Source organism: Catharus ustulatus, chromosome 2 (assembly GCF_009819885.2).
Source record: "Catharus ustulatus isolate bCatUst1 chromosome 2, bCatUst1.pri.v2, whole genome shotgun sequence".
NCBI classification, from domain to species: Eukaryota; Metazoa; Chordata; class Aves; order Passeriformes; family Turdidae; genus Catharus; species Catharus ustulatus.
Genome location: NC_046222.1, coordinates 37972336 through 37999170, shown reverse-complemented (window position 1 = coordinate 37999170; position 26835 = coordinate 37972336). Strand labels below are relative to the sequence as shown.

Here is a 26835-nt window from a genome sequence, read left to right as displayed (position 1 = left end):
ATACAGTTCACATGTGGACAAAATATTAGAGGAAATTAAGTGCCTTGCCTCTTGCTATTCTAAAATTAAGACCATCTGGTTGGTGGAGCTGTCTGCTTTAGCCTGGCAAACACTTAGCAGTGTGTGAACTAGGGGAGTTCAGAGGGACACAGCGCTTCCTCAAGGTGGTGGGAATCTGACTGGAAAACCTGTTCATCCTTTGATTGTTCTTTCCATGAGTGTCTCACACCAGAGACAGCCAGTTATCATGAGCCTGGAGGTGGCCCATTGTTCTGCTTGGGGATGACTGCACCTTTTTGTGCTATTCAGTTTCCTGGTCCTGTGTCTGTCAGCTCTGTGCACTGTTGCTTAGCAATGTGTCCGTGTGCCCTTGGAGGACTTGGAGAGGCAGCCTTGTGCAGAAGCATTGTTCTTCTGCTTTTTATTCCTCCAGGGAAAAAGGCTTGCATCCTGAGTGTCTTGAAATGTTGTGATTTGTTTTTTTTTCCCCCGAGCCAGCAACTTGAGATGCATAAATTATATAGGTTAAATATGGGTAGGATTGAAACATTTTTATTTTCTGTTATAGAGAGTTGGACTTAGTGATCCCTATGGGTTCCATCCAACTTGACCATTCTATGACTCCGTGATGTGTAGTGTGCCTGCTGGGGTGAAAGGGTAGTCAGCAGGTTTTTTTCCTTGGTTGAGCTACAGAGGAAAAGAAATGTTGATTAGTCTCTAAAAGTGTACCTTTGTAATGTATCCATAGTAGCGAAGGAGTAGCAGTTGGACTATTACAGACCTGCTAGAAAACAAATGAAGAAATTTCATATGATATATTCAACAATTTATTTTATACCATATTGTGTGTATTTTACAAGTACTGATCTACTTACGATCCTAAGACAATGCTACATTTTGCATTTTCTTGTGGTGCGAGAATGAAATCAAGGAACAAGTAGACTATAGATAGGAATCTCATCTATTGAGATCTAAAAAAACAAAGATAATTTTTAACATTGAGAGTAATTTAACAACTGAGATTGCAGAGAGTGAATTAGCAAATGCTGAACTACAGACTCAGGAGAATTAGTGGGTGTGGGTTTGTGGTTTGTGTTACAGAGGAAGTTAGACCCCAGATGACCAGAATGATCCTTCTTGGAACTGCAGCTGCCCAGTGATGCATCCTGCAGTGTTATGGTGTGTTTTTTCCACTAGCTAGACTGCAGGTGTCTGAGGCTGTGCAGCAAGGAGTCTATGGCAATGGAAAGTGAAAAGTGTTTGGGATATGTTACTGCAGCTGCATGCTGGGCTGCTTGCTGGAAGTTGGCTCTACTATGGCAGGGCTCTGGCTGAAACCATGGGTATTTGAGGCATGGTGGTCTTGCCTTGATCATCCTGGCACCCCTGATACTTAAATCATGCTCCATGGTTAGGCTTTCCCCACATTCAAGATGTTATGATGTCTGCCAGTTCAGTTAGGATAGCTGTAAGGCCAAGTCTCTAATAGGAAAAGCTTTTAACCAAAATCCAATTTGTAAAATAACATGAAACAGAGAAATAAATAGAGACATATTTAAAAAACTCCAAGCCTTTGGGGCAGAAATGTGTTTAAAAGATTAAGTCCACATAGTATCTTTTTATTTTCCTCTGAAATTTGCTTCTTACGGGATTAATTAGCTAAAACAGGGATAGCCCAGTGTTGCAGAGTTCACCTCCTATGAGTCAGACTGAAGTCTAGTTACTATTTTTTGGCTACCTTTGTATAGCATGCCTGTGTTTGTCATCACTCCTCTCCATTTTCTAATGTCAGAATGAATAATTTTAGGAATGTTTGTATCAGTTCTGTATGAAACCAGACAAGCTGCAGTTAAGTGAGCTTCCAAGGTTCATATTTTCTTGTCAGTTCACAAAGTTGAAAACTTTTCATTTCTTTTTTTTTCTTTTTTTTTTAAATTTTTTTGCAGGAGTTAAAATACATTGGTTGTATTTAGTTCTTCTTTTCCCCCCTCACTTCTGCCTCTTTCCCAAACATGCCAAGTCTCTGGTGTGTTTCTCTTGGTCTAGGTAAGGGTTCGTTGAGTCTGGAGCAAGAACGGACTGATGAACCAGGGTTTGCAGTGCAGCTGGCTTACCCTGGCAGGCTGGAGCATGGAAACAGGGTCTCTGCACTGTTTGCAGTCCCTGCCAGGATATCTGCAAATCCCTATTAGGATCATATCATGGCTTTTTCCTCAAAGTGAAAGACTCCTTTGAAGAGGTTTCCTTTTGTGTAAACAAATCCCACAACGAGCTTTTTAATTCCCCCAATCAGATGCTTTGTTCTTCCAGCTGTAGCACAGATATTCTTTGTAATTCTGGTCACTGTTCAGGCCACCTACTGCAGCACCAAAAGCAGAAGGTGATGTTTACTGTGGCACACTTTACTTGAGAGCAGTGTCTCCACTGGAACTTGTAAGGAGCTTTATTTGCAGAGCCACTGGGGTTATGTAACTTGGGCATCCCTTTAATCTTCTTCTGATAACAGATATTCCTCAGTGTTATCCTGGTGCATGCATTATCATTTCTATGACAGTCAGTAATCAAAACTCAACACCTCTCTAAAGAGGCTTCACAGTTCTTATGGTAGAGGTGCACAGAAGAACTGGAAACATTTGGGAATTAACTTTCTATTTTCTTGCTAGTTTGCTGTTGTCTCAACCCATTCCCTGCACCTCAACACCTAAAAAGAGTGTTTTAAAATACTGGGTAGTATTTAATAACGTTAAAATAACTTCAGTAAGGTTTGTCTCATTTCTTGTTCTGGACAGGATTTTTGACTGGGAGGAGACAAACAATGATGTTAAATATTCAGGGTACTCTAAACCAGAAGCAGAGATGTTCGTACCATAGTTTTCAGTTGCTTTGTGCTGGGCTCTCATGCACAGATTTCCCCACTACTCATCACCTTGAGCAGATTTTTGTGCAGGTATAGAATCATAGAGTCACATAGGTTGGAAAAGTTCATTAACCCAGCACTGCCATCCCCACCACTAGCCCATGTCCCTAAGCACCACATCTGCACGTCTCTTGAACATTTCCAGGGATGGTGACTCCACCACTTCCTCAGACAGCATGTTCCAATGCTTGACCACTGTTTTGGCAAATAAATTTTTCCTAATACCCTATCTAAATCTCCCCTAGTGCAACATAGAGCCATTATACAGTGGATATAAAGTAGAACTGCTATGATCTAACAGTAATTAGTTTGCTCACTTTGCATTCATGTAAAAGCAAGACAGAGGACAGCAGAGAACTGTGATCACAATACAGAATTGATAAAATATATTTAAAGTATGTATTGATCTAATAGTGTATTAAAAAATAGTTAAATTATTAATTTTATTTGGCACAGAGATAGATGGTGGAGCTATGGTTACTGGTGAATGTAATTTGGTGGTTTATGAACATAAAGTTCTCCAGGGATTGTTGCACAATCTCTGTGTGATAACTTGCATTTTTATTCCAAATCAGCTCTAAGAACAAAAGGGAAAAGATATATGGAAAGTTGTTTTCTTTATCAAAATGTAGAACAACCTGTATTCTCTAAATTTTATCTACATAGAAAATACTATAATTTTGTTGAATGTGAAAATATGTACAAAAATAGGCATTGTAAACTGAGGAAAGTCTTCCATTTTAATGCTAAAAACATAGTTTGGTTTCTCTGAGGGTGTAAATCTCCACAGCTTTATTAAATTTAACAAAATTCCATTGGCTTCCGGTTGTTTTTGGAGAAGGACTAAATGCTGTCAGATAACCTGATTAATGTAGACATTCATACTTGTAAAATCTTCCACTTGTTAAAGGTATAGATCACTTTAGGTTAGAATAAGATGAACATTATTTCATGTAATCACAGTATCTGCAACAGTTAATTTGTATATCATAGCATATAAATCAAATGAGTGCAACAAACCTCATTACATGCTATTCAAGTCAGTGATTTCCCTTTTTGGAAAACAAGGTTGATTTAAGGAAAAAGACCTAAGATAAAGTTATTTTGTGTTGTTTTTTGGTTTTTTTTTAATTTTAAGATTGACTAATCTTTACAGTTTACTACTGGGCAGTGTACTGGGCAATAAAGGAAGAGTAAGAGGCTGCATGTAAACCTCAAAATAGTACAGGATTGTTTGGATTGTTTCTTAGGACTCCCAGGTTAAAAGCAGCAGGGGGAAATAAAAATGTTTTTTGCCAAAACACAGTTTCAAAATAATTTTAATTGGTTTTGTTCACAGCCTCAGAAAGGGCATGATGCATTTTCTGAGGCTGCTTTGGCACACCTTTACTTAGCCAAGGCTATAACCACATACACTTGTACATGATGGGAATTGTCTGGCTGTAAAGGAGCTCAGCAGAGAGTGGCCAGGGAGTCCTGGTGAGCACAGGTTGACCATGAACCCACAATGTGCCCTTGCAACAGAGAAAACCAACCAAAAAGGCTTCCTGAGCTGTATTAGGCAGGGTGTTGCCAGCAGATGGAGAGAGGTCACCCTTCCCTGATCAGTGATTGATCTGAAGCTCTGGACTTCCCAGTACAAGAGAGACATGGATGTGTTGAAGGACAGAGAATCATGAGGATGAGTGAGGAACTGGAGTATCTCTGAGTATGAGGAGAGGCTGAGAAATCTGAGCTGAGGGGCAAGTGAAGAAAATAGAATTAACCTCCTCAGAGGCACCCAGTGACAGGACAACACAAACTGATATATAGGAGGTTTCCTCTGAACCCAAGAGAAATCCCACTTTTTATCTGAGGGTGGCACAGGTTCCCCAGGCAGGCTGTGGAGTCTCCATCCTTGTAGATACTCAAAGCACAATGGGAAGCTCTCCTGGGCCACCTGTTCCTGCAAGAGGATCAAAGGAGCCAATCTCCACATTCTAGTCTCAGTTATCATATGATTCTGTGTTTTCGTGAAGGTGAAATACATGAGAATATTTTCATTGCACTTCATTACACATTCCCAGTGGTCTGTTAATAACACAGGAAAATTTACCCACTTTCATGATTAAGCTTCTGAAAAACTCTATTTGAATATTTCTGAAGCTGCTGGAATATATTCTCCAACAGTCTGGAAAAATGCCACTGCTTAGAGTCTCTAATTGTGTTTACAGAGATGAAAAAGGTAAAATAAGTCTTCTGTGCAGTAAAAAAATGTAAATACAAATTTCGAAGTTAAAATTGTAGGCATATAGGAAAGTCTGAAAGTCAGAAGAAGCCTGTGGAGATCATCTGGTTCGACCTTCTGGTACAAGGGCTGAGGATGAGGTTATTCAGGGTCATGTGAAGCTGAATTAGCAGGAGAAATTGTACCATTTCCCTGGCTGCCTATTCCATGATGCAGAACACTGTCCTTATATCCAGATGAAATTTCCTCTGTAACAACTTGTACTTGTGGTCTGTTTTCTTGTTGCCATGCATGGTACTGAAGAGAGAGAGCACCTTCATCTTCTCTGTAGCTTTTTTTTTTTTTAGTTACTAGTAGGCAAATGTCTTCCCAAGGCTTCTCTGCTATGGGTTACCCAAGCATATTCCCTTATTGCCCCCTCTTTGAATGTCAGGTTATCCAGTGCTCTCACTGCTTTGGTGGTCCTTTGCTGGATCACCTACATTCTTTGTCTCTTTTTAACTGGGGCAAATTCACTCCATGTAGCCCAGGTGGACATGTTTCTTCTGGTAAGATTTAGCAGCACAAGGAGATTTTCCAGAACTCTACAAGGATGTCTCATAGCGAGTTATAAGTATCAAAATAAGTTTCCTAAAGTCTAAAGGGAAATAAATCTCACCTTTATGGAATAATTTTTCAAGGTAGTACAGAAAAGAGTCATAAGGGTGATGTTTGAACCTATTCTGGCAGGAGACAAGGGGTATTCTGCCATTAACTTTGTGGAAGCGGGGAATAACAATTTTGTAGAAGATGTGCTAAACTGGGACTGTAGGTAAACTGGGACTAAGAAAATCAGTCAGCCTCCTGTGAAACACAGAGAGCCCTGGGGCAGCCCAGAGTGAAAAACCCTATGGAAACCTTCAGAACAGAACTTTCTACTGCCAGTATACAAATTCCCACCTGAGAGACTGCTTACAGTAAATTCATGAATACAAGCCGCACTGAGTATAAGCCACATCTCTGGGTGTTGGCAAACATTTCAGTTTTTGTCCATAAATAAGCCGCACCCGAATATAAGCCGCTCTGTCGTTCGCAGCGAGGACCCGCGTGCAACAAAGTTGCCAAATAGTAACAGAACCGCGGGAGGGCGGGGTTGACTGGCTGAGCTAAGGCTGTGCAGGCTCGGCCCGCTAGGGGCTGCTGACGGGGCCAGGTGGCCAAGTCCGGCGGGGCCGCTCGGCGCGATCGCTCGGCGGGGCCACTTGGCGCGATCGCTCGGCGCCGCCGCTCAGCACGATCGCTCGGTGAAGCCGCTCGGCGCGGCCACTCGGCGCGATCGCTTGGCGCCGCCGCTTGAGGCCGGCTGCCGCTGCCACTGGGCTCGGTCACCCCGGCCCGGCGCTGCCCCGTGGTGGCAGGCAGGGATGGAGCTTCCCCCGCTTCTACGGCAGCGGCGGCGGGCGGGGACGGAGCTTTCCCGAGCCCATGGCGGCGGCGGGGGGCGGGGACGGAGCCTGCCTGCTCCTGCTGTGGCGCACGGGGACGGAGCACGCCGCCTCCTCCCCGAGCCGTGACAATGGTGGCGCGGGGCCCCCCCGTCTCTCCCCCGGGCTGCGGCAGAGGACTGAAGGAGGGAGCTCTCCCGCCTCTCTCCCCGCCTCCCGTGCTGCCTGCAGGGAGCCAGGCTCCACCCGTGGCGCAACAGAGTAGCACTTTGTAACAACTGCGAAATACCGGCTTTGCAGGTGCTTGGCTCGACACTCTGCCTGGCACTTCTGAGGTTGTAAATGTCAGAAAATTATTCACATATTAGCTGCTCCTGAATATTAGCCACATTTCCGGTTTGGGAGCCAAATCTTAGTCAAAATGGTGCGGCTTGTATTTGTGAAATTACTGTACTTGTTTTTATATGGGGAATTAGTCTTGGTATTTTTGTTGAAAGATACTGCAATGAGACATAGCAAACACTGGGGTTTTTTTGCCTCATTGTGTGAAGTTTGTCTGCATCTGAGCAGATCCCTGTATCTGATGTGTCAATAGTAGAGGAGTATTTCCATTCTTTTTTTGCTGAGTACTGCTTAGTGAAGTGGCTGTTCCAAATCATACCCTCAAGCAAGCATCCAAACTCGTCTGTGACCAGAAGAAAGGGTTAAGTCTGAATGGATACCAGGCATGGTTGGCTTCCCCAACTGTGTTGATGACAGACTTGCTTCTTTAAGGGTACAGCTGCTGGTGTGGCTGTTTTGGAATGACCTATTTACACCAGGCTCTATCTTAACTATTGTACTTTGAATGCATTTTGTTATTTTTTTGTTACTCAGAAGTGGTGCTTAATATATTTAATATTTTTAGTGCCCTACAGATACCAAAGCAACGTTTGGGGTCCACCTAAAAGTAGTAGGAGACTGGACAGGTATGTAGAAAAACAATTCCTTTTCAGAGACAAATGCCTTTACTTGAACTGTTTGCACTTTCTGGCTTCAGCACAATTGTTCCTTGACTGTGGTCTATTCTCACTAGAGATTGTTCATGCTTGTTTTCCCAAAGTTGTTTTTATTACATTCTTGATGCAATCCCTGCTTTATTCAGATGTACCATTTCTTCAAATAACATGTTTTTGCAACTACTAACAGATCTTCAGATTGCACTGTAGTAATTTTCAGCATTCCTCCATTTCTGCCTCTTTTTCTTGTTTCTGGGTAGCCTGCTACCCCTGTGTGGTGCAGTGCCTCTGTACATAGTAGTGTCTGCAGAAATGCTGAAATGTGCAGCTCCCAGATAAGCAGATTTTGATGCCAACAGTTTGGATGGCAGCCAGGTTAATTAACGCCTGTGGTACACTGAGATTACAGGTTTGCTTTCATGTTCTTCCATGCTCTTCCATTGCTCTTTGAATGTCCTCCAGACCAGGGGTGCAAGCCAGGATTCCCTGCAGAGGAGTCGGGCAATTTGGTTCTCTCTGTGACAGTTGTATACTCAAGTGATAGTTGTCCTTATTCCTTAGTGTCTGACTTTGTTCTTGCTCAGCATAGCATTTCCTTCTAAGGAAGACAGATACACAGCAGGGGCTGGTTCATTTCTTAGGAAGAAATGTACTCCGTGTTAATTTGTATCAGCTTGTGTGTTTGTGGAATTGAGTCAAATGAGCTTGTCGCCCTAATAGGGATTAGACCAATGCAGAGATAATAAGTCTATGCATATTTGTTGAACTTTCCAGTCTGGCTGCATACTTTCCTCTGCAAGACTTCAATAGGCAAAGGCTTGGAGGGCAATGCCATATGCACATGTGTTCCATAATCCCCCTGATTGTCTCTCCCTGCTTGAAGTGTTGGCCAGACAGGGGCAGATTAGCCTCTGGCCTGCCTCAGAATGATGGCTCTTTTGTTAAGCATCATTCCTGCATGGAGGTGACAGTAGACTCTTTGGGAAAATGGGATGGAGAAGTGCTAGCTAAATGATTTTTCCAGAGAAAGTGGCATCTTTACAGTTTTCTGCTTACCTCTGTGGTGTGAATTGCTCTCTTTTAGCATTTATGTATTATTCTCCCAAGTCAGTATCTAGAGTCTCCACTGAAAGGAAGGTCTGCCTAGGTTGCACTGTGTGATTTCAGGACACTGTCACATTACAGAGACCTTTTATTGTGGTAATTTTGCTAAACAGAGATATCTCTCCCAGTGTCAGATGTGCTGTCAAGGAACAGACAGCTTACCCAGCCCTTTATGCCCATCAATACCATGGAGCCCTGCTCTCACTCATTCCCTTAAGCCCTGTGACAATTAATAATTGTCTCTAATCTGCTGACTGTTTGAGGAAGGATTATTATATTTGCCACGTTCCTTATTATCTTTCTTAATAATGCTCTAAAGGCTGCTACAGGATATTAGACTGGAGGAGTTTTTATGAGACATACTGTCTTTTGAGGTCTTTTCATGACCTATTTTCTCAGCCTTTATCCTGTTTATTAAAATTCTCTTTTGTATTGCCATCTTCCATTCCTGACAGTTTATACCTGACACCAAAGAGACCTGACAATTTATTTCAGAGAACTCAATTACAATCTTTAACTAAAAGGATACAAGAGAGGTGCAGATATGCCATGAAATGCAGAGAAGAGCTGGTTAGTTGAGATATATCTCCTCTGGATAGCTTGAGCTTCTGCTACCTGCACCTGGGGGGATATGGTGAAGGAACATTTCCTGCCACTGGCTCTAAGGACAGGAGAGAGAGTACAGATTGCTGGCAGAACAATTCTGCAAGTTGTTTTGGGTCAAGTCTCTTAACAATGTCTCTTACTGAAGTTTTGAAAATGTAATAGAATACCTTGTTTTGTAGGTTGGGAAAGCAGCTGCATGTCAAGAGAAAAGGGGGTAATAGTATTTTCAACTTATGATGAGAAGTTGCTGTTGATGGGAAGCCATTTATTGCCCATATCCCAGTGTATATAATTTTAGATTTCAAATAAAATAAACTGAAAGAAGCAGCTTTTGGAAAAGTCAGTCTTTCTAGAAATAATGCTTTGCATAACAGCCAATGCTTAGTAGATTTTCAGGCAGTACTGTTATTTGCTTTTTAAAATCAATTATTTGAATAATGGAAAATGTAGGACAGAAAAAGTGGGTGAGAGAGGGAGGAGCTGCAAAAAAAGTTGCTCTGAGACCTTTGCAAACCAACTGGTAATCTAGACACCCTGTTTCATGCTCCATTCAAATGAAATGGTGCTATCTGAGCTTGGAACAACTGAGAATCTGCCCCCCTCAGAAGCAGATTTGAATAAAAGCAGAAACTTCCCTTACATTATGTGAGCGTCCACATCCTTTTCTAATACAAATCTGAGACCTCCTATTTCTCACCCGTGTTGTGCTTGTTTTGATAACTGTATAGTGCTTAACTTCCATGTTCATCACAGAAAACAGACACACAGGGACTGGTATTGCTGTACTGTGTCCTCAGATGCCTTTGCAGCTCATATTTTCATCTGAAATGGTTCCCATAGCTCCCTTTGTAGACCTCTGACCTGTTTATATGTCTGCTTTAGGATGAGACAAGCCAGGCCCCAAGAATGCCTTTTTTTCTTCATTCATCATAAAGTGTATGTATATATCTGTATGTTTGTATCTACCTTACTGCCTCAGAGGTAGGTAGCTTAGTTAATTGGCAACTGGTTGTGATTTTTCCCATGTAAACGTTTCTAATTTGGTTTTTCCTTCCATCTTTTGCCATGTGCCATGGATACTGTGAACAGGGGAACAGCTATCATAGCTCTTTCTAAAAATGGATGTGTGATTGTGCAATTGCTGTCCCTGTGCAGACATGTGACTGCTTAAGTCAGCGCCCATTGTATTAACAAAACAGTCCGTGGCACTGTGAAACCTGTGGCTGCAGAACATGGCTGAGTTGGACAGTCAGGACTCGGGTGCCCAAGTTAGGATGTGTTTGCAGTGGCTGATCTGTGGTGATTGCGCCCATGCAGGTTGGTTTCACCCTGTGGTGCAGAGCCTGCCTGTCTTTCTCTGTGGCTTTCCCAAGCTGAGCTGGCTGGTATTTAAACCCTGCAGTAACATTGAGGGTCCTGCAGTGGCTCGTGCACAGGTCAGAGCTGTGAGATGCATGGATGAGCTAATAAGCTGATCTTGTTACTGGCCACCCCCTCTAAATATCCGTTTTGTTTTGCTTGTCTGGGTACCTGTGGTTACCTACTTTTCCTTCAGCTTTGAAGTAATTGTTGGGTTAGTACTCACAACGCAATTTTTTCCAAGTGGTTTTTTTTTTGATCGCAGTTACTGTCTAGTTTGTCTTTAGCATTGTCGTCTATCAGCCTTATGTCTCTTCTGTCCTTGCTACTGCCTCAAGTACTACAGCTTGTTTAGTTTTAAAGCTGACATTTCATCTGGCACCTCTGGAGGGAAAAAGAGAGACCATGGGCCATGCCTCGCATCCAGCAATTTGACAGCAGTGAAAAAAGTCGTGGCAGTGGATCAAGACAATGTGTCTCATTCAGTAGACAAACTTCAGGGTATGAGACAGAAAGTGATATTGATGATGCAGAAATAACAGGCATCAGAAGCTGTGCAGTGTGTTTTTGTGGAAAACAAATACCCAGCACTCAGAGGTGTTGAGGTGAACTGCATGCCTTAAGGCAGTGAAACATTGCTGTTGTGTTGCAGTGTGTTGCTGGAACAAATTGATGTGGCACCGTGTTTGGAACACAGATGCTGTTCTGTGCTCTACACTAATCTGTATAATTTTTATCTAGTAGTGGCACCATCCTGCTATGTAGTTGGGTATGTTCCTGGAGACAGTTTCAAGGCTTGTCCTGAGCACTGTAGTATTTATTGTGGGGATGCCATAAGAGCACTTGAGTACCAGCGATTTAATCTGAGAGTTCTGTCCTATAGGTTACTAAACATTGTGGCAGCAGGAGGTGGTGATGTGTGCAGGACTGTCCACATTGAACCAGAACAGACAGATTATGGAATACTGATGTGCTTCATCATAATAAACTCCAGCTCTCATCAGAAAATATATATCTTTGCTTCATTTTTTTTGCTACACATGAGGTTATGCCTGGTCAGTGGGTCATTCAGGTACAGGCAACCTTATTTGGAGTCTTGACTTGGCATTATGGCAGTTTTTGTCACATGTTGTCACAGCCCTTCTTCTGCAAGGTCCAGCTTTGGAGCGGGAAATTTCAGGAGGGAAAAACAAACAAACCATTTTTCAGTTAAAAACAACTATTTTCCAGAGCATGGCAAATATATGAAAGCATGGATCTTGTTTAATTCCCTATGGAGTAAGACCTGAGACAGCAAACAGTACACACCCCAAATTACTTGTTTTTAAACAGGAAAAAAATAAAATAAATAGAAAGGCAGTTGTTTGGGATTTTGGAGCCTATCTAAGGGTTTTTCCCATGTTGACCAGAAGAAGAAAATGACATACCTTAAGTGCCTCTGAAGGAAGAATGATTGGAACATTCTAGTCTGGGAGAGTTTGTCAGGAGTATCTGCATGGCCGTGTTAAGCTCTTGCAGCTCCTGATTTAGGGGATGCCTGAAGTACCCCAAGGCTGTGCATTCCTGCACTTATCTGCAACTTCTCAGCAAGTGTAGATCTAGCAAAGAGGCAAAATTTTGTGTTCAGTAACCCTGAGAACAGTTATAGATGTATTGAAGTACCTGCTGTATTCTTAGTGGATCTTGATTCTGACTGGAGGCCTGTGTGGAACAGAAGATGACAAGAAGGAATAGTAAGACTGTAAAATCTGTCCACAGGAAGTGACAAGGTTGTCCCAGGGTCACTGTAACTGCTACTGAGTTTTCTTTAAAAATATCTAGTCACTGGTGATGAACATTTGGTCAACTCTTTTGCTATTACCTCAGGCTCTGTTTGATTTGGGCCTTTTCCATTCCATAGTAACATTTTTTTGTGTTTAGTTATTCCATGAGATTCCTGGCAGGGTGTAAAGGTGTTAATGACGTGGTGCTGTCAGTTGTTCCAGCAAAATCTGTGTGTGGTTTTGGAAGAACAGGACAGAGATGAGATAGGTGTTATTTTCCACTGATAGATTTTTATGACTAACAACTTTTGTATTGTCAGGGAATCTTACTTACACTTCTGAGGAAGATAGCAGAATTGAGTGCTGAAAAAGTTTAATTGTGTTTCCTTTTAAAATCTGACATTAGTAATAACATTATATGGTTACATTACCAGGAAATTAATATGCCTTAACTCTATAATTAATCATAGTGTACAGTAAAGAATACTAATTTTATTGTTCATTGCCATTAATGCTCATTATTTATTTTATTTACTGATGAAAAAACTCAAGAAAAGGCGGGATTAAGTGATTGAAGAAAAAGGAGAACAGGTTTAGTTTAATGACTGAAAGAGGTTGGAAGCCCTTTTCCTCTCATTAAAGAACTAATGCTGAAGGTGAACACATCTGAATTTTTGGCTCCAGACCTGGATTGTTTTACATTAGTTGAACTCCAGCTGACTTTGTACCAAAAACAGTGTAACTTGAGTCAAATCCAATTTGAACAGTTAATGAGTTTTACGTCTAGAGGGGAAAAAAGACATTTGGGTGAGAAAGAGAAGGAAATTTTCTCCTACACAGAAGTCCTTTTTTGATGCATCCTGTTATTTGTAAACTTCCACATTTTTGCATATCCCAGGCACTTTTTAATCATGTAATGATTATAGAAAATGACATGACTAGATGTAATTTTTTTATGCTTTGATGCATTGTGTACTGGGTGTGTGGATGTTGCTGTAGGTAAGAACTGATCCAAGAAAATAACATTGCAGGATTTCTTGTCATGCCTCAGACATTTTCAGCACTGTTGGGAGCTACAGGAGTGAAGCCTGTGGAGCAAATTAGCATGTAGCAACTGATAGAATCAGAATGAATGTAGTCAAAAAACCCAGAAAGCTCTCCACTTTGAAAATAGAATTACAAGAGAAAAAAGCTCTAGGACATGTCTTTGAGTGGACTGCCAGGCATGTTTCTGGTTTTTTAATCACTGTGTGCTCTGTTTGCTTTCTTAAGAAAGCAAAGTTCCTGTTCTGGAGTTGCCTGTGTTTCACCATTTTTCTGGTAATGTCTGCTTGGGGAGGACTTGTTCTTACACAGTTTCTGTGCAGAGGTACACAGCTGCTTCAAGCACTGAATATACAAAGTTTGGCTGGATTTTCAGGTTCCTTTGTGTGAGCATAGTTTCTGGAGAAATACAAGGGTTTACATCAAAATACTAGCTGTTCATGCATATCTGCACTTCCCTAGGGCAATAGATTCTCTGAGATGCCATCAAAGTTCTGCTGAGGAATCCCTGCCAAATATCTCGCTATGTTCCCACTTTATTGCTACTTCTCCCTTGGGGACAGCAGAAAAAAACAGACACATTTCAGATTTGGAATTTTGATTTACTGCACTTTAACTAAATAAGTATCTTAAAAGTATATTTGTAATAATTCGTTTTCTAAGAGATTGTAAAAATTGACATAGTTAATGAAGAAAAATCTATTTCAGCTTTAGAATCTTTAAAAAAATTGGAAAAACTTGTGTAGGAACTGTAGATACTTATAAAGTTTTTTATCAGAAGGAACAGTTATCTTTACATGCTCCCAACTCCTGCATGACGCTTGATACTTTCTCAGAATAATTTGTATACAGAAGTTATATTACAACTTTGGGGTTGTAATCTGCAGAGTTTTCAGGTTCAACCTTTTATGAACTCTTTTTGTGCTCTTTGTGAAAATGAATCTCAACTTTGTGATGATTGCATAACTTAGTAGGTTTTTTCCCATGTTTTCTTTTTTTCCGTTTTCCTTTTTTGTTTTTTTCCTTGTTTTAGCCCAAGAGCCGCTACTAGGAAATGTGTGCACATTTTAATTGTTGCCCATTTGTGTGCAAATATGTACAGAAAATGAACATGGCATCTTTGAACCTTCTGTTTGGTTATTGTTGTATTAAATCTGAGTTTTGAGAACTTGTATTTGTCTGGTTCTTTGCTCTGTACCATCTCCATTTCTAGCATTTCCTTGAAGAAGCAGGGCTGCTTTTCAGTTGCAGTCTTGTTGGTTTGGGCTCTGGTGTGATTTAAAGTGTAGCTCTCTTTTGCATGAAGACCACCAGTAATGGTGGTGGTAGACCTGTCACATTTCCTTGTATTGACCTTCATTCCTTGGTCTCTCCTACCTGTCTGTTTATTTCTACTGGTGCTTGGTTTGGAAGGGAGAGAGGGGCCATCACTCGCTCAGAATTTGTGCTGTGTTCAGCAGTTAATTCTGTGGGAGTTGATTAAAACCCACAGCTTTGCAAATGTGATCAAATAACATGGTCAAATAGGAGGTTTCCTATTTTTACAACAAATATTATATAACTGCTTGTTGGCATGATATTCACTTTGAAGTTCTAGTTAGGATGTCCCATCTCCTTTATTACAGTATTTTTTCTCAACCTTTCTCTAAGTACATTTACTCCACTTTTTGCCAGCCACGTGTCCTTACCCTGAATTTCAGTCATCCTTCAAAGAAGCAGTTACCTGTTCCAAAATGGCCTTCCATTCCAAAATGCATTAAAATCAATGCTGTCTTGTTTGTGGAACGCAAATCCCGCACCCCAAATTTTATCATCAGTTCCCTACAGTCCTTGCAACTTAGCTTTTGATTCATATGCCACCCCCTCCTGTTGCTCAGTCCTGTCCTTTTGTATATGCATCATTTCTCAGATGCATCAAATACGAGCTGGAACATGTGAGTTTCACCACAAGGAAATAATTTGTGATCCAAGAATTTTTAAGGGGCATTTTGCAACTGCAGGTCTCTTTTTTTCCCCCAGTCCTCCCCTGGAGAAGGAACCCTTTAAAATATAAATATTATTAATAAAAATCTGCCATCAATCACTTGTATAGCTATCACGTTCAGAAATAGGGTTCAGGTATATGTAATAGCCTAAAAAAAGGTGACTTCTTCCTTTAAAGAAACAAATCAAACCAAACCTCAGAACTTGCACTGAAAGCATCATGTCATGAGAACTGGCCAGGTTTCAGCAAGTTTCCATAGCTTCTCCAAACAGATATTTTGGTATCTGTTATGAACAGAAGAGTTTGGTTTAAAATATTTATGGCTGTGCATTTTATATGAAACACACACAAAAATACATGCTAATCACAGCTCTGTACTCAACTCTTAACCTCATGGTCTTATGCTTTAAAGTTTGGATACCACAGTGCAGAGCAGAGGTGGAGGCATTCCTAGTGGGAATGGAGTCAAACTGCCAGTGCAGTCCATGTTTTAATATAAAGGAAACCTTTTGTGAGTACCAGTCCACTAAATTAATTCGTAATTAAACCCCAATTTTTTTCCTTTCATTGAGTCCTTAAATTACAAAAGGCAGTGGGGCAGAAATGCTTTAAATATAATACACTATAAAGTTTAAGATAGAGCAAAGTAAATTAATTACTAGTGCATCCCAGTTTTGAGGCAGACTTGCAATGCTGGTTCTTTGAGACAAAGGACTCAATTATCTCAGTATTAACTAAAGTGCTGTGAGGAGAAACCGTAGGAGGGAATTCATAGCCTGGAAATCACTTTCCAAAATGCAAAGGAGATTGCATTGTGGTACATGGAGTAGACTGTACTGTGGCAGCAATAAATAGCCCTTTGGTATGTAGTGCAGCAGCTGATGAGCAGGATGCAGCCTGTATTTCACTTCACTGATATTAAAACCCACATTTCTGCAGCTCTGGCATGCTCCTGTTCTTCCTCCTTCTTTAAAGTTTTTTTTCTCGAAATGGGGTCAAAGTGTCAGAGCTTTTTTCAAAAAGGATATCATGACTCTTATTGATATAGTTTGTAACAATTATAGCAGATAAAACCAATGTATATAATAATGACATAATATTTTGTGAGAGGGAGATTTTGTAGGAAGAAGTAATATCTCTCAGTAGATCAGCTGGAGCAGCTGGAAAAAACAGGTTGTCTTCCAGGCATGCAGTGCCTTCAGCAGCTTTGACAAAGGACCAGGGAAGTGAAAGCAAAGAGAAGGGAATGAAATAACATTCCTGGCTACTTTTTAAACCGAGTTTTTCCTGGAGAAATATGAACAATAAAATTGCCTAGTAAATGAATAAACTATTAAATATAACACCTTTCTTAAAAAAAATAGTTACAGTAATTTCACGATTATAAGCCGCACTGAGTATGAGCCGCACTTCTGGGTTTCAGCAACTTTTTGGTTTTTTGTCCATATATAAGCCGCACCTGATTATAAGCCGCATGTTACAATACAGAGTGTGATAAAAGGTATCTATTCTATCACCATCTGTTGAGGGTGGGGACAGTGATCCTTATCTCAATGGCAGATAATCTGCTAATGGGCCATCCATTGAAACCAGGTGGGGCATTGTTCTTTATCTTTTCACACCCCATCCTTCCTCCAGCGAGTCATTTTCTGCTAATGGCCCATTGAGTCCCACTGTGTGACTGATAAAATTACTGCATCCCATTGAAAGTTGCTCCAGCCAGGGGGAACAGCCCAACATTTCTTACCAAGATTAAAACAGAGGATTTGGGACACTAAGGTAGCCCCTTTCTCCACTGGACTCCAGTGGAAAACCGGATTTCTCCACATCACCACTGGAGCTCCGCAGGGAAACTGCACCTTCTACAGGAGCACTGCTCCAACTGAATCACATCTGCCACTGCAGGAGGATGCAGCCACCATTTAATGGGACTGCTACCAACACCCTGCCTGACGGGGTGTCAGGTTGTACTCTGACTTTGTCAGGGTTTGGAGTTTGTTTCTTTGTAGTACTGTATTTCTATTTTAATTTCCCTAGAAAAGAACTGTTATTGCTAATTTCCATATTTTTGCCTGAAAGCTCCTTGATTTCCAAATTATAATAATTTGGAGAGGGGGGGTTTACATTCTCCATTTCAAAGAGAAGTTCCTGCCTTTCTCAGCAGACACCTGTCCTCCAAACTAAAACAGCAACTTTTTGTTCTTTGTCCATATATAAGCCACACCTGATTATAAGCTGGACTTTGGGTTTGGACCAAAATTTTAGTCAAAATGGTGCGGCTTATAATCGTAAAATTACTGTAATTTAACGCTTTAATGGAAAAATACTTGTTTCTAAAAGAATTCATATGGTTAAGAATACTGTCTGAAAGCCAAAAATATTACTTGTAAATGCTCTCCCAACTGCCTCTTAGGATTTGCATGTCTCCAGCTTTCTTTATCTTCTCTTGGCTGGGTTCCCAGCTTAGGGTATATTTGCTGTAATATGCCATGGTCTCACTCTCTCCTGGAGAGAGACACACTCACATCTTGGCAGAGTACAGTTCCTGGCAGGGAAACTAGGAAAAGAGAAGGGCATGTGTGAAAACTTAACTATGACTTGCATGAAGTACTGCATTTTATTTATATATATACGTGCCCACATATATCCCTAAACTTTTAGCATTTGGTTGTGGTTTTTAAATGCTATTACTTTTTTCTCTTATAATCTCAATATCTTTGATTGGAAATGTTTGACCATCTACAGAAAGAAAAATTTGGACAATGGTTTACAGAAAGCATCCCTGTGTTCTTAGTAATTTGAAGGTAACCTATTGTGCATATAGAAGCTGATAACGAGTGGATAACTGCTTAGCTTTGTGACTCACCTGGAATCAGAAATTTTTTTAAGATAAAAGTTAGTAAAACCTAAAATTCTGTAGTGAACACCATGATCATGAATAAGGGAGAATGCTTCTCTGCTGGGAAGAGAACCTGGAAAGTCTGTGGATCTGAATAAACATATTATTGTTTTTATATGTGTTGGAGAAAAAGTACTCAGTGGAGATGACAGCAGGTTCTTTCAGTGTTGAAGGGGGATTTTGGGGAGAGGAGGAGTTTCAGAGCTTATTGGCTATTTTGGGTATTGCTGAAGTGTCTGCTGTGAGGATTTTACTGTACTGTCAGTGATAACAAGTACACCTACAGCCTTCAAAAAGCCTCCTCATATTATATGAAATTAAAATAAATCAGTGGGCAGTTAGTGCTCTTCACTGCAACAAGCAGATTTAAGGACTTTCTCCTGTCATAAATTTAACATATTGCCTTATTCATTAAACACAGTGTAAGTGCCATTTCCTCAAGGAAAATGCCACAGACACCCACGCACATTTCAGAGTCAAAGCTGTGGTGCTTTGCTGTGCTTTGCCAAGTGACTGGTGCCAGCCTGACGGCACAGGGCTTTCCCTCAAGGATTTCACTTACACTGTGTCAGCTGAGTGTCTCTTGAGCTTAGCTGTGACTGCTTTAAAAAAAGCAAAATTCTTAATTAAAGACATTTTTATAGTTTCTGTGACTTGATGTTTTCGTTTTTTAATGGGTTGAGGGGATTATGCTAATTGTGCCCTGTTATTAACAAGCATGGCAGATGAAATTTTCTCATTGCAATTTCCAAAAAAAGCAGCAATTCCTTAATCCAAAAATTTGTTAAGGAAGAATATTTCTTTAAAAGTGTCCCATACTTCCCAGCTCATATGCAGCAGAACGTGTCATGTCTGCATGAAGAGGATTTTATAATTTCAGTATTGTTATGCATTGCTGAGTTTATGATGGTACATTGATGTATTGCACCAGGGATATATGCCAGGTCATGACTGGTAACTGATATCTAATGATAGTTTGTACTTACAGGAATTGGCAAAATCACTTCTTCAGGTAAAGATGTGCCAAGTAATTTCCTCATAGTGATGTGAGGAACTGCTTGGTCCAGATCATGTTAAACCACTTGTTCTTTGTTCTAGAAAATAGTTGCCAGTTTAGTATTGAATAGTAAAATTTTTCAGCTGTCCTCTCCTTTTCAAGGCTGGAAATACTTTTTCTGTTGACTTGAGTAATAACAGACTGTCTATCATGTAAAAACATGTGTAGTTCATATTTCATTATGTTCATAACATTATAGTTGAAAGATAGAGATGACAACCTCATAGAGAATCACCACAGCATATTTTGACAAAAGTCCACACAAGAGCTAGAGCTAAGTCAACAAATATAGGTGTTTGCAAGAAATTATGAGTTAAGAATTAATGAAAACTACCCAGACTTGGTTGTATGTAGTAGTTTATATTCAGGCAGTTGTCTGGCTTAAGTTCTCAAGAATGCCTTGTCTAATTCAAATGTAAGAAGAAATAACAGAATTGCTCACATCAGGGTGAAATTAAACCATGATTTGGATACATTTTCTGATACACTTGTGTGCATTATGTTTTATCACCTATCAAAAAAAAAAAAAAAGGATGAGAACAGTATCTAATGGCTCATTTCATTTGCCAGTCATTCAAGTGATTTCCTGCTAAGGTTTTGATATTACCCTTTGAGAGATGTTATAAGAAATGGAGCCTCAGATGTGATTAGATCTTTGGAAAAAACGTACATTTCTTCCCAGTGGATCATCCCCAGCTGACTAGCAAAATTTATATAGGAAATAGGATCCAGCTGAGCTCTGATCACATCATCCTGTGTAGTGCTTCAGTATAACTAGTGCTTTTAGAGGAGAATTTGTGTGTGTTCTCGGAAAGAGGCAGCTGAAAACACAGGGGAAATGATTTTTAGATATCAATGGAGTCCCTTAGTAGCCTGTTTCTTCTTTTGTTTCTTACTTGCAGCCCCACTGTTATTTCTAGCAGTTCAGTTCAGCTGTTTGGCTGGACAGGTATTTCCCATGCGGGGTGTCTGTCTGTCAGCACTGTTCACTCTGAGTGCACTCTCCTGCAGCTTCCCCTCTGGGAACAACCGAGCCCCTTGTGCAGGTGTTCACACAGCCTGGCTGTGAGCAGGGCCAGGTTATGCCTGATGATCCCTCTAAGGTCAGCTCAGCCTTGGTGATCAGCAGCACTGGTGATCAGCAGCACGGCTCAAGGCTGCTGTTGGAGGGATGAAGGCTGGGCCATCTCTACTTTATATTCCAAGGCTGTGAGTGAGGGGGAGCTAACAAGGAAACTCCCATTCTCTTTCACAAACTCCCTTTTTCTTTGGCATTCCCCTCCCTGCCCCAGCTAAGCGAAGCCAGTATTTAACCTGCCCAGCCTGTCTGAAGCTTATTGCAGGGCAGTGTCTTGCCCCACATGTCCATCAGCTGTGCAGACAGTTGTCTCCTAACTGGCTGTGTCCCTCTTGTCACACACAGGTTTGCAGCTCTATCCAAAGGTGGCACTTAATGGGAACAGCACAAAATACTGCTGTTCATACCATTTTCACAAGCAGATGTGCTGATTATATTCTAGAATCATGGGATGGTTTGGGCTGGACAGAACCTTAAAGATCCTATAGTTCTAGCCTTGGAGATGCATAAAACTCAACTGAACACGGCCCTGAGCAACAAGCTCTTTCTAATCATGCTTAGAACAGGACTAGATTATTTCCTAAGATTTCTTCTGCCCTCAACAATTCTGGGATCTCTATAGTTATTATATAGTAATTTATTTGCATATTTGAGATAAAGTTGTATTAGTAAGAGGGTGAAATGATCCCATGCTTACAGTTTAAATCGTCACCAAATATGAATAGGCAAAAGCACAGGAATGAGTTCACAGTGACTGGTAGTGGTTTTGTTATGGTACAGAATTTCAGTCTTGGATAGGGTTAATTCCATTATTTTGTGACTGCCATATTAATCTCTTTAACGAGAAGTTCTTGTAGCTTGTTCAAGTGTGTAAAATACATGACACTTGCAAAGCTATTTTTAGACCTGGCTAAAAATACCAGTGGATGTATGCATGTGGGTGTGTACTGGTGTTTAATATATTTGGTAACAAGCTAATACACATGGCTGGAAATGATGAGACCATGGCAGCCCAAGAATAACACTTTGGAGTCATGATAACTATTTCCATGAAGACATCAGCTTAGTGCTCAACAGCAATAAAGAGAAAAAATTATTAGGAGTGGAGCAGAGAATAAAGCCAAGGAGATGACTGTGCAGCTGGTGGGTGTTTCTGTGGTGCTACCGGGGCTTCAATCCTGTGTGCAGGTCTGGTCTTCATCACTCAGACATGACACTGGCCAGGGTTCAGGAAGGAACAGCAAAGAAGCGTGGAGAAGCTTCCAAACATGGGATAACTGACTATGCAGGGACTCTTTAGCCTGAAAAAGATATAATTCAGGGTAATATAGCCACAGTCCACAAAATCGTGCATAATGCTGGAAGAATGGGAGGGTGGAGCCTGATTGTTCACAGTTTCTGCCAGTATCAGAGTTTTTTTGGCCAACAAATACAGTGAGATTTCAGAGCAAACATGAGGTGATGAATCTTCATGTAGTAGGTGAGAAACACACAGAGTTCCTTGTCAGAGAGTGTGGAATGGGATTAGGTTTACATGGGGACTGGACAAGTACTTTAAAAAGAAGTCTAAGAGTTTCTTAATAGACAAACCACCTTAGACTCAGGAGATGCACTGACATAGAAAAGCTTGGAAGCAGAAGGGTCTTACCCTGTGATCATTCTTCCGTAGATGTGTCTGCAAATGAATCCAGATATTACAGTAGGGGGGCCTTGGAGTGAATCAGTACAGCCTGATGAATTGTGCCTTTGCTCAGCCTTTTGAGGCAAACCCTCTGGAGATGTGCAGAGCTGGCTAGTATTGCAGTAATTGCACAGCTGGCTAGTAGCTCCATTTCAGTGTTAAAAAGCTCCATGTAGCTTTTGAAAGGTTGGGCTTTCTCCAGTTTCTGTATCAGATTGCAAGTTACAAAGAGAGAATCAGTTGAATCCCCCCTGCTTTGCATACTTTGAACATTTTATTTCTTTTTCTGTGAAATAAGGACTTCTTAGAACAAGTGTCACTACGTTATCTTAAACCCCCAAAAGGTATACTGGTGCCTAATAGTTTCCTCTGGCTTGTCATGAAAGAGCAAAGCATAGCACTAATGAAAGAAATGGTAGTTGAGACTCCCTGCATTTGCTCATGTGGAATTCAAAAAGCAAAGCATAGCTCTTCATGACCAAAGGCAGCAACTGTAGAATGCAGTGCTATAAAAAATCTGCATAAATAACATTTCCTTCAGAGCATGTTCAATATAATAAATTTATAAAGATATTTTTGAAAGGTGAAGTTTTGTGTTGTTTAGAAACTGTGTTCTACTGTTGCACTTTGTAAGAGCTGAGTTGTGGAATGAGCTCTATTGTCATGACAGAAATAGTCTTGAAGTATAGTAAGCATCTATCTCTAAGGCAAAACATGTTCCTTGACTAAGGTTCCTTGATTATTTTGAAAACCAGCAGTCAGTAAATTCCCAGCTCCACTAGGGAGTTGCTGTGTAACCTTCTGAAGGATTTCTAACTCAGTGGTGGGCATCAAGACTGCTTGACTTCAGTGTTGTGTCTGCTTCTCTTCCCTGTCTGTCAGGGAGACCCAGGTCTGGCAGTGTAGCTAACAGGCAGTCTGGGTCACTCAGTGATGTCCTGTCAGGTCAGTCGTACAAAATGCGGGCTAAATATGGTCCTCAGAATCTCTCCTCCCTGTCTGAAAACAAACAAGTGATGCTTTTTCCTTCCCATCATTCATCTTCCAACCTTTTAAGGTTCCTGGGACAAGAATTGCCTTTTGCTCTGTTTCTTCATTGGCTGATATACAGCTGCATATACTTAAATCATGCAAGATGTGTGATTATAATGTAAATAAGGGAAATCTAGTTAGAAATAAATCCATCCAAGCTAATTTTGATGTAGCAGTTGGGACAATTTAAGGACATGAGAAAGCACCTATAATTCCATCAGGAAAAGGATTTGCTGATACTGGAATCAGGAAGGGAGAATGATTTTGAACTGGTAGGCATAGAGCTAGAGAAAAGAGAAGGAGCTTTTTAGGATGCAAAGGCAGGTTAGGAGGGAAAGCAGGGTGTACACAGACTTTCTTTAAAGAAAGGAGGACTATTCCTGAGGTCCAAAGTGACTTGAAGATTCCTTAGTTTCAAACTGACTTATATTTGGACTCGAAAGTGACTACAGACCTATGTAATGATAGCTGAATTCCTTATTTTTCCCTCTCTGCTTATAAACTAAAGTCCTGCAAAAGAAATGCTGAAAGGAAGATTGATCACTGTTTATTTGCTTACCTTAGAAAATGAAGAGTTCACTTGCCTTTCTGTAAAGGCTTCTCTATTTCTCTTAAGCAAATGTAAACAGCAAAGAGTTTTATATACTTTTCAACTTTCTGGGTTTTCACTAGTTTTCAGGGTTTTTCAGTAGCTCTGTAAATAATGACCCTAAGCAGTCTTTCAGGCAACTCTTTAGGAGGGAAGGAAATGGTGGTGAAAAATAGGAGAATTAAACTCCATGAGGCTTAATGGACTTGAGAATCATAGAAGTTCAATCTGGTCAAAAAGCTTGTCTCTTATCAGCAAAATATATATGTTTCAGGGAAATTCCAAGGTTGATGATGTAATCATTTTGGAACCTTTTGATCATTAGCATTAACTTATCTTTTTTTTCCTCCCCTTTTAATCTGACGGAGGATATTTGTAGCACTGACTCTTGAAGAAAAGTGATAGCTCCTTAACTTCAGGACCTTCAGCCATCAATAAGCCACAGGTCAAACTAAAATGCCAGACATTTATGCCATCTTGTTGCTCATCATCAAGACTTCTTCCTAAATGCCTTATATTTTTACAAGGCACTGTGGAACTACTTATGACAGCATTTCTAAATTTACAGAGCTTAAAAACAGATTAGTGAATCTCAAATCCTGTTACATATCATCATCAGTTTTAAGAAAGCTGACTTCTTTTTAAATATATTTTGTTTTAATTACTGCAAGTTGTTATTCATGACATGAAAGGTGTTCAGACCACTGTGCATTTTGCATAAAACTAGGCAGGTTTTTAGTTTGAAATTGCAGGACTTACAAGTATCCTTTTGAAAGGTGGAACTTAGATTTGTTTCTCAGTGAATGCAGAAGAGGTAATTACAGAACTATGACTACAAAATACCCAAATGTAGAAGAGTGTCACTATGGCTAGACCATTTGGTAGACAGCTTGGCTGACTGCTAACCTGCAATTTCTGTACTTTATAACTGATGAAGCTGTTCTGCTCTCCACTCTCTGGTTGCTTTCTCATCACATTTCTATTTATTCTTATTAACCTAATTAAAAAAAAGAATTCATAAAACTGGTATTAAAAAAAATCCTTATCCTGTTAAGCTAATTGCCCTTGGTTTTACAGTGTTCTTAATTGAGTTGATTGTATGCAATTCAACCTTTTTTTATTAGAGGTTCAGAAAATTGTCCAAAGGTTTTGGTTAAAAGGTGACTGGGATAAACAAACCAGTAATGTCTCAGACTTCAGTTATATAGTGCAGTGACCTCATAGCTTCATACCCATCAAACTCTGAAAGATTTGATTTTTCAAGACCCTTGGAATTCAGCAGAGTGAAATCACAGTGAAAGTGGAGTGACTTTGCTGGTATTTTTCTGTAAGGTATTTTGAACAAGAAGGAGCAAGAAAAGACAGCCACAAAACCTGACTTTTAAAGTCAAGCCTTACACAACTGCAGTATGTGACTTCTGGCATAATTTTTGAAGTGCTAAAGCAAAAAGAGCTTCAGGGACGTGACAGCTTTAAAAAACAAGGCCAGTGCTCTTTGTGCCACAGTGTGTTTCTGTCTACAGAATGTGAATAATAATGTGTTTTAATTCACAGGGACCTTCTATACAAGTTATTTTTCTTCCCTTTGAGAAGCCCCAGATATTAAAATATTGCAAAAATTTCCTTTGTCTCTCTTTCCACTTCTGTAATAGTGTATCCTGGAAGAAGGAAACTTGACTCTGTAACCAGTTGGAGTGACCTTCAGACCGTATGCCCGTTCTTGCTCTCATTTTTCTGACGTTACTGTCAACTCACCATACTGAGCACAACCCCATTCTGTTTGAGAACAAATATGGCATTAATCTAAATATTTTAAGGGAAAAGTTCTCTTGAAATGCATCCTTCTGTCCTTGTAGATTAACTGACTTGGCATAACACACATTACCATAAAGATGGTAAGGGCGTTTATAACTGAGATTCCAATAACTGACTTCTGAATATGTTACGCTGGGAGGGGGAGGAGGAGCAGAAGGTAGGATAGAGACAAGAAAAATTAGATAAAGGTCAGGGAGGAAAGATATATATATATATAGGACAGGTTAAATCCATGAAGATTTCCATGGCAAACTTTCCCTTCTTTATAGTCTGCAGCCTTCCTGATTTAGGAGGACAGGGCATAAGACTGTGTTATTACAACTAGTCTCTAATCATCACAGGTAACTATTTATGCTACATGTTTAACTACACATGTATGGTCTCAATGAGACTACCTAAATTTAACTGAGGACTTCTCAGAATTTGGAAGGAATCGTGCACTCAAAATGAAAGCCAGGAGGAGTTGAGGCACTTATCATAATGAAAACATAAGTTTGAGCATAAGATGTGACTGTGCAACCCTTCTAGATGTCTCTGAGAACTTTGTCCTATGGGCAGACTTACAGGAGCATCAGTGACGCAGGTGGCAGTGTCACATGTCATACTCAGCAGAGGACAAAACAATCAATGGTATAGCTGTTCTCAGAATAATGTGAACAATCCTGTAGCTAGTGCAGACTTAAACTCATGCAAATTGTATGAACAGAATGAGGAACAGAGAAGGTAATTGCCAGTTTTCAGAAGTAAGCTACCTTGGCTAAGTACATGTTATTCTTTTTTTTTTTTTTTAAATTCAGACCAACACCTAGACAAAAGCATCACAGGAAAAGGAACTCAATTTTGGAAGACACCTCTCTAAAATTATCCAAGTAATTAAAAGATTGTGATTTATTTTCATTCTATTGATGAACTACTGATTGCAAATCAAAGTAATGTAAAAATGCCCTAATTGTTGGTTTCATTAGTTCTCAAATCTTTCATTTGTTGTTGCAGCATGAGTTAGAACAAGGTCTTACATTTCTGAAAAAATTCTTCCCCCATTGGGAAACTATCATTTTGAGTTTTTTCTTGTCCATTGAAAAGCCTTCTCTTGTAAAGCCTTAGTCTTCTCATGTTTACTTTTGTAAGAGCATCAAAAGTACCTGTGCTGTCAGTAGCTACCAAGGCTCTTGCCATCTCAATGGATGGTCCTTAAAGGCAACATAGTGTCATTTATACTAGAGTGACTTTGTGTGCACACATACGTGCAAAAGGGGAA

At 40.3% G+C, this 26835-nt stretch overlaps 1 protein-coding gene across 1 annotated transcript in view; it reads left to right on the top strand.

The window, feature by feature from the left end:
• Positions 1-26835, top strand: part of NOX4 (NADPH oxidase 4) — a 102540-nt gene that overhangs the window by 35105 nt on the left and 40600 nt on the right. Inside the window, exon 12 of the mRNA XM_033053476.1 lies at positions 7476-7536. Within this exon, the coding sequence (XP_032909367.1) occupies positions 7476-7536 (61 nt within the window). The remainder of the gene's footprint in view (positions 1-7475; positions 7537-26835) is intronic.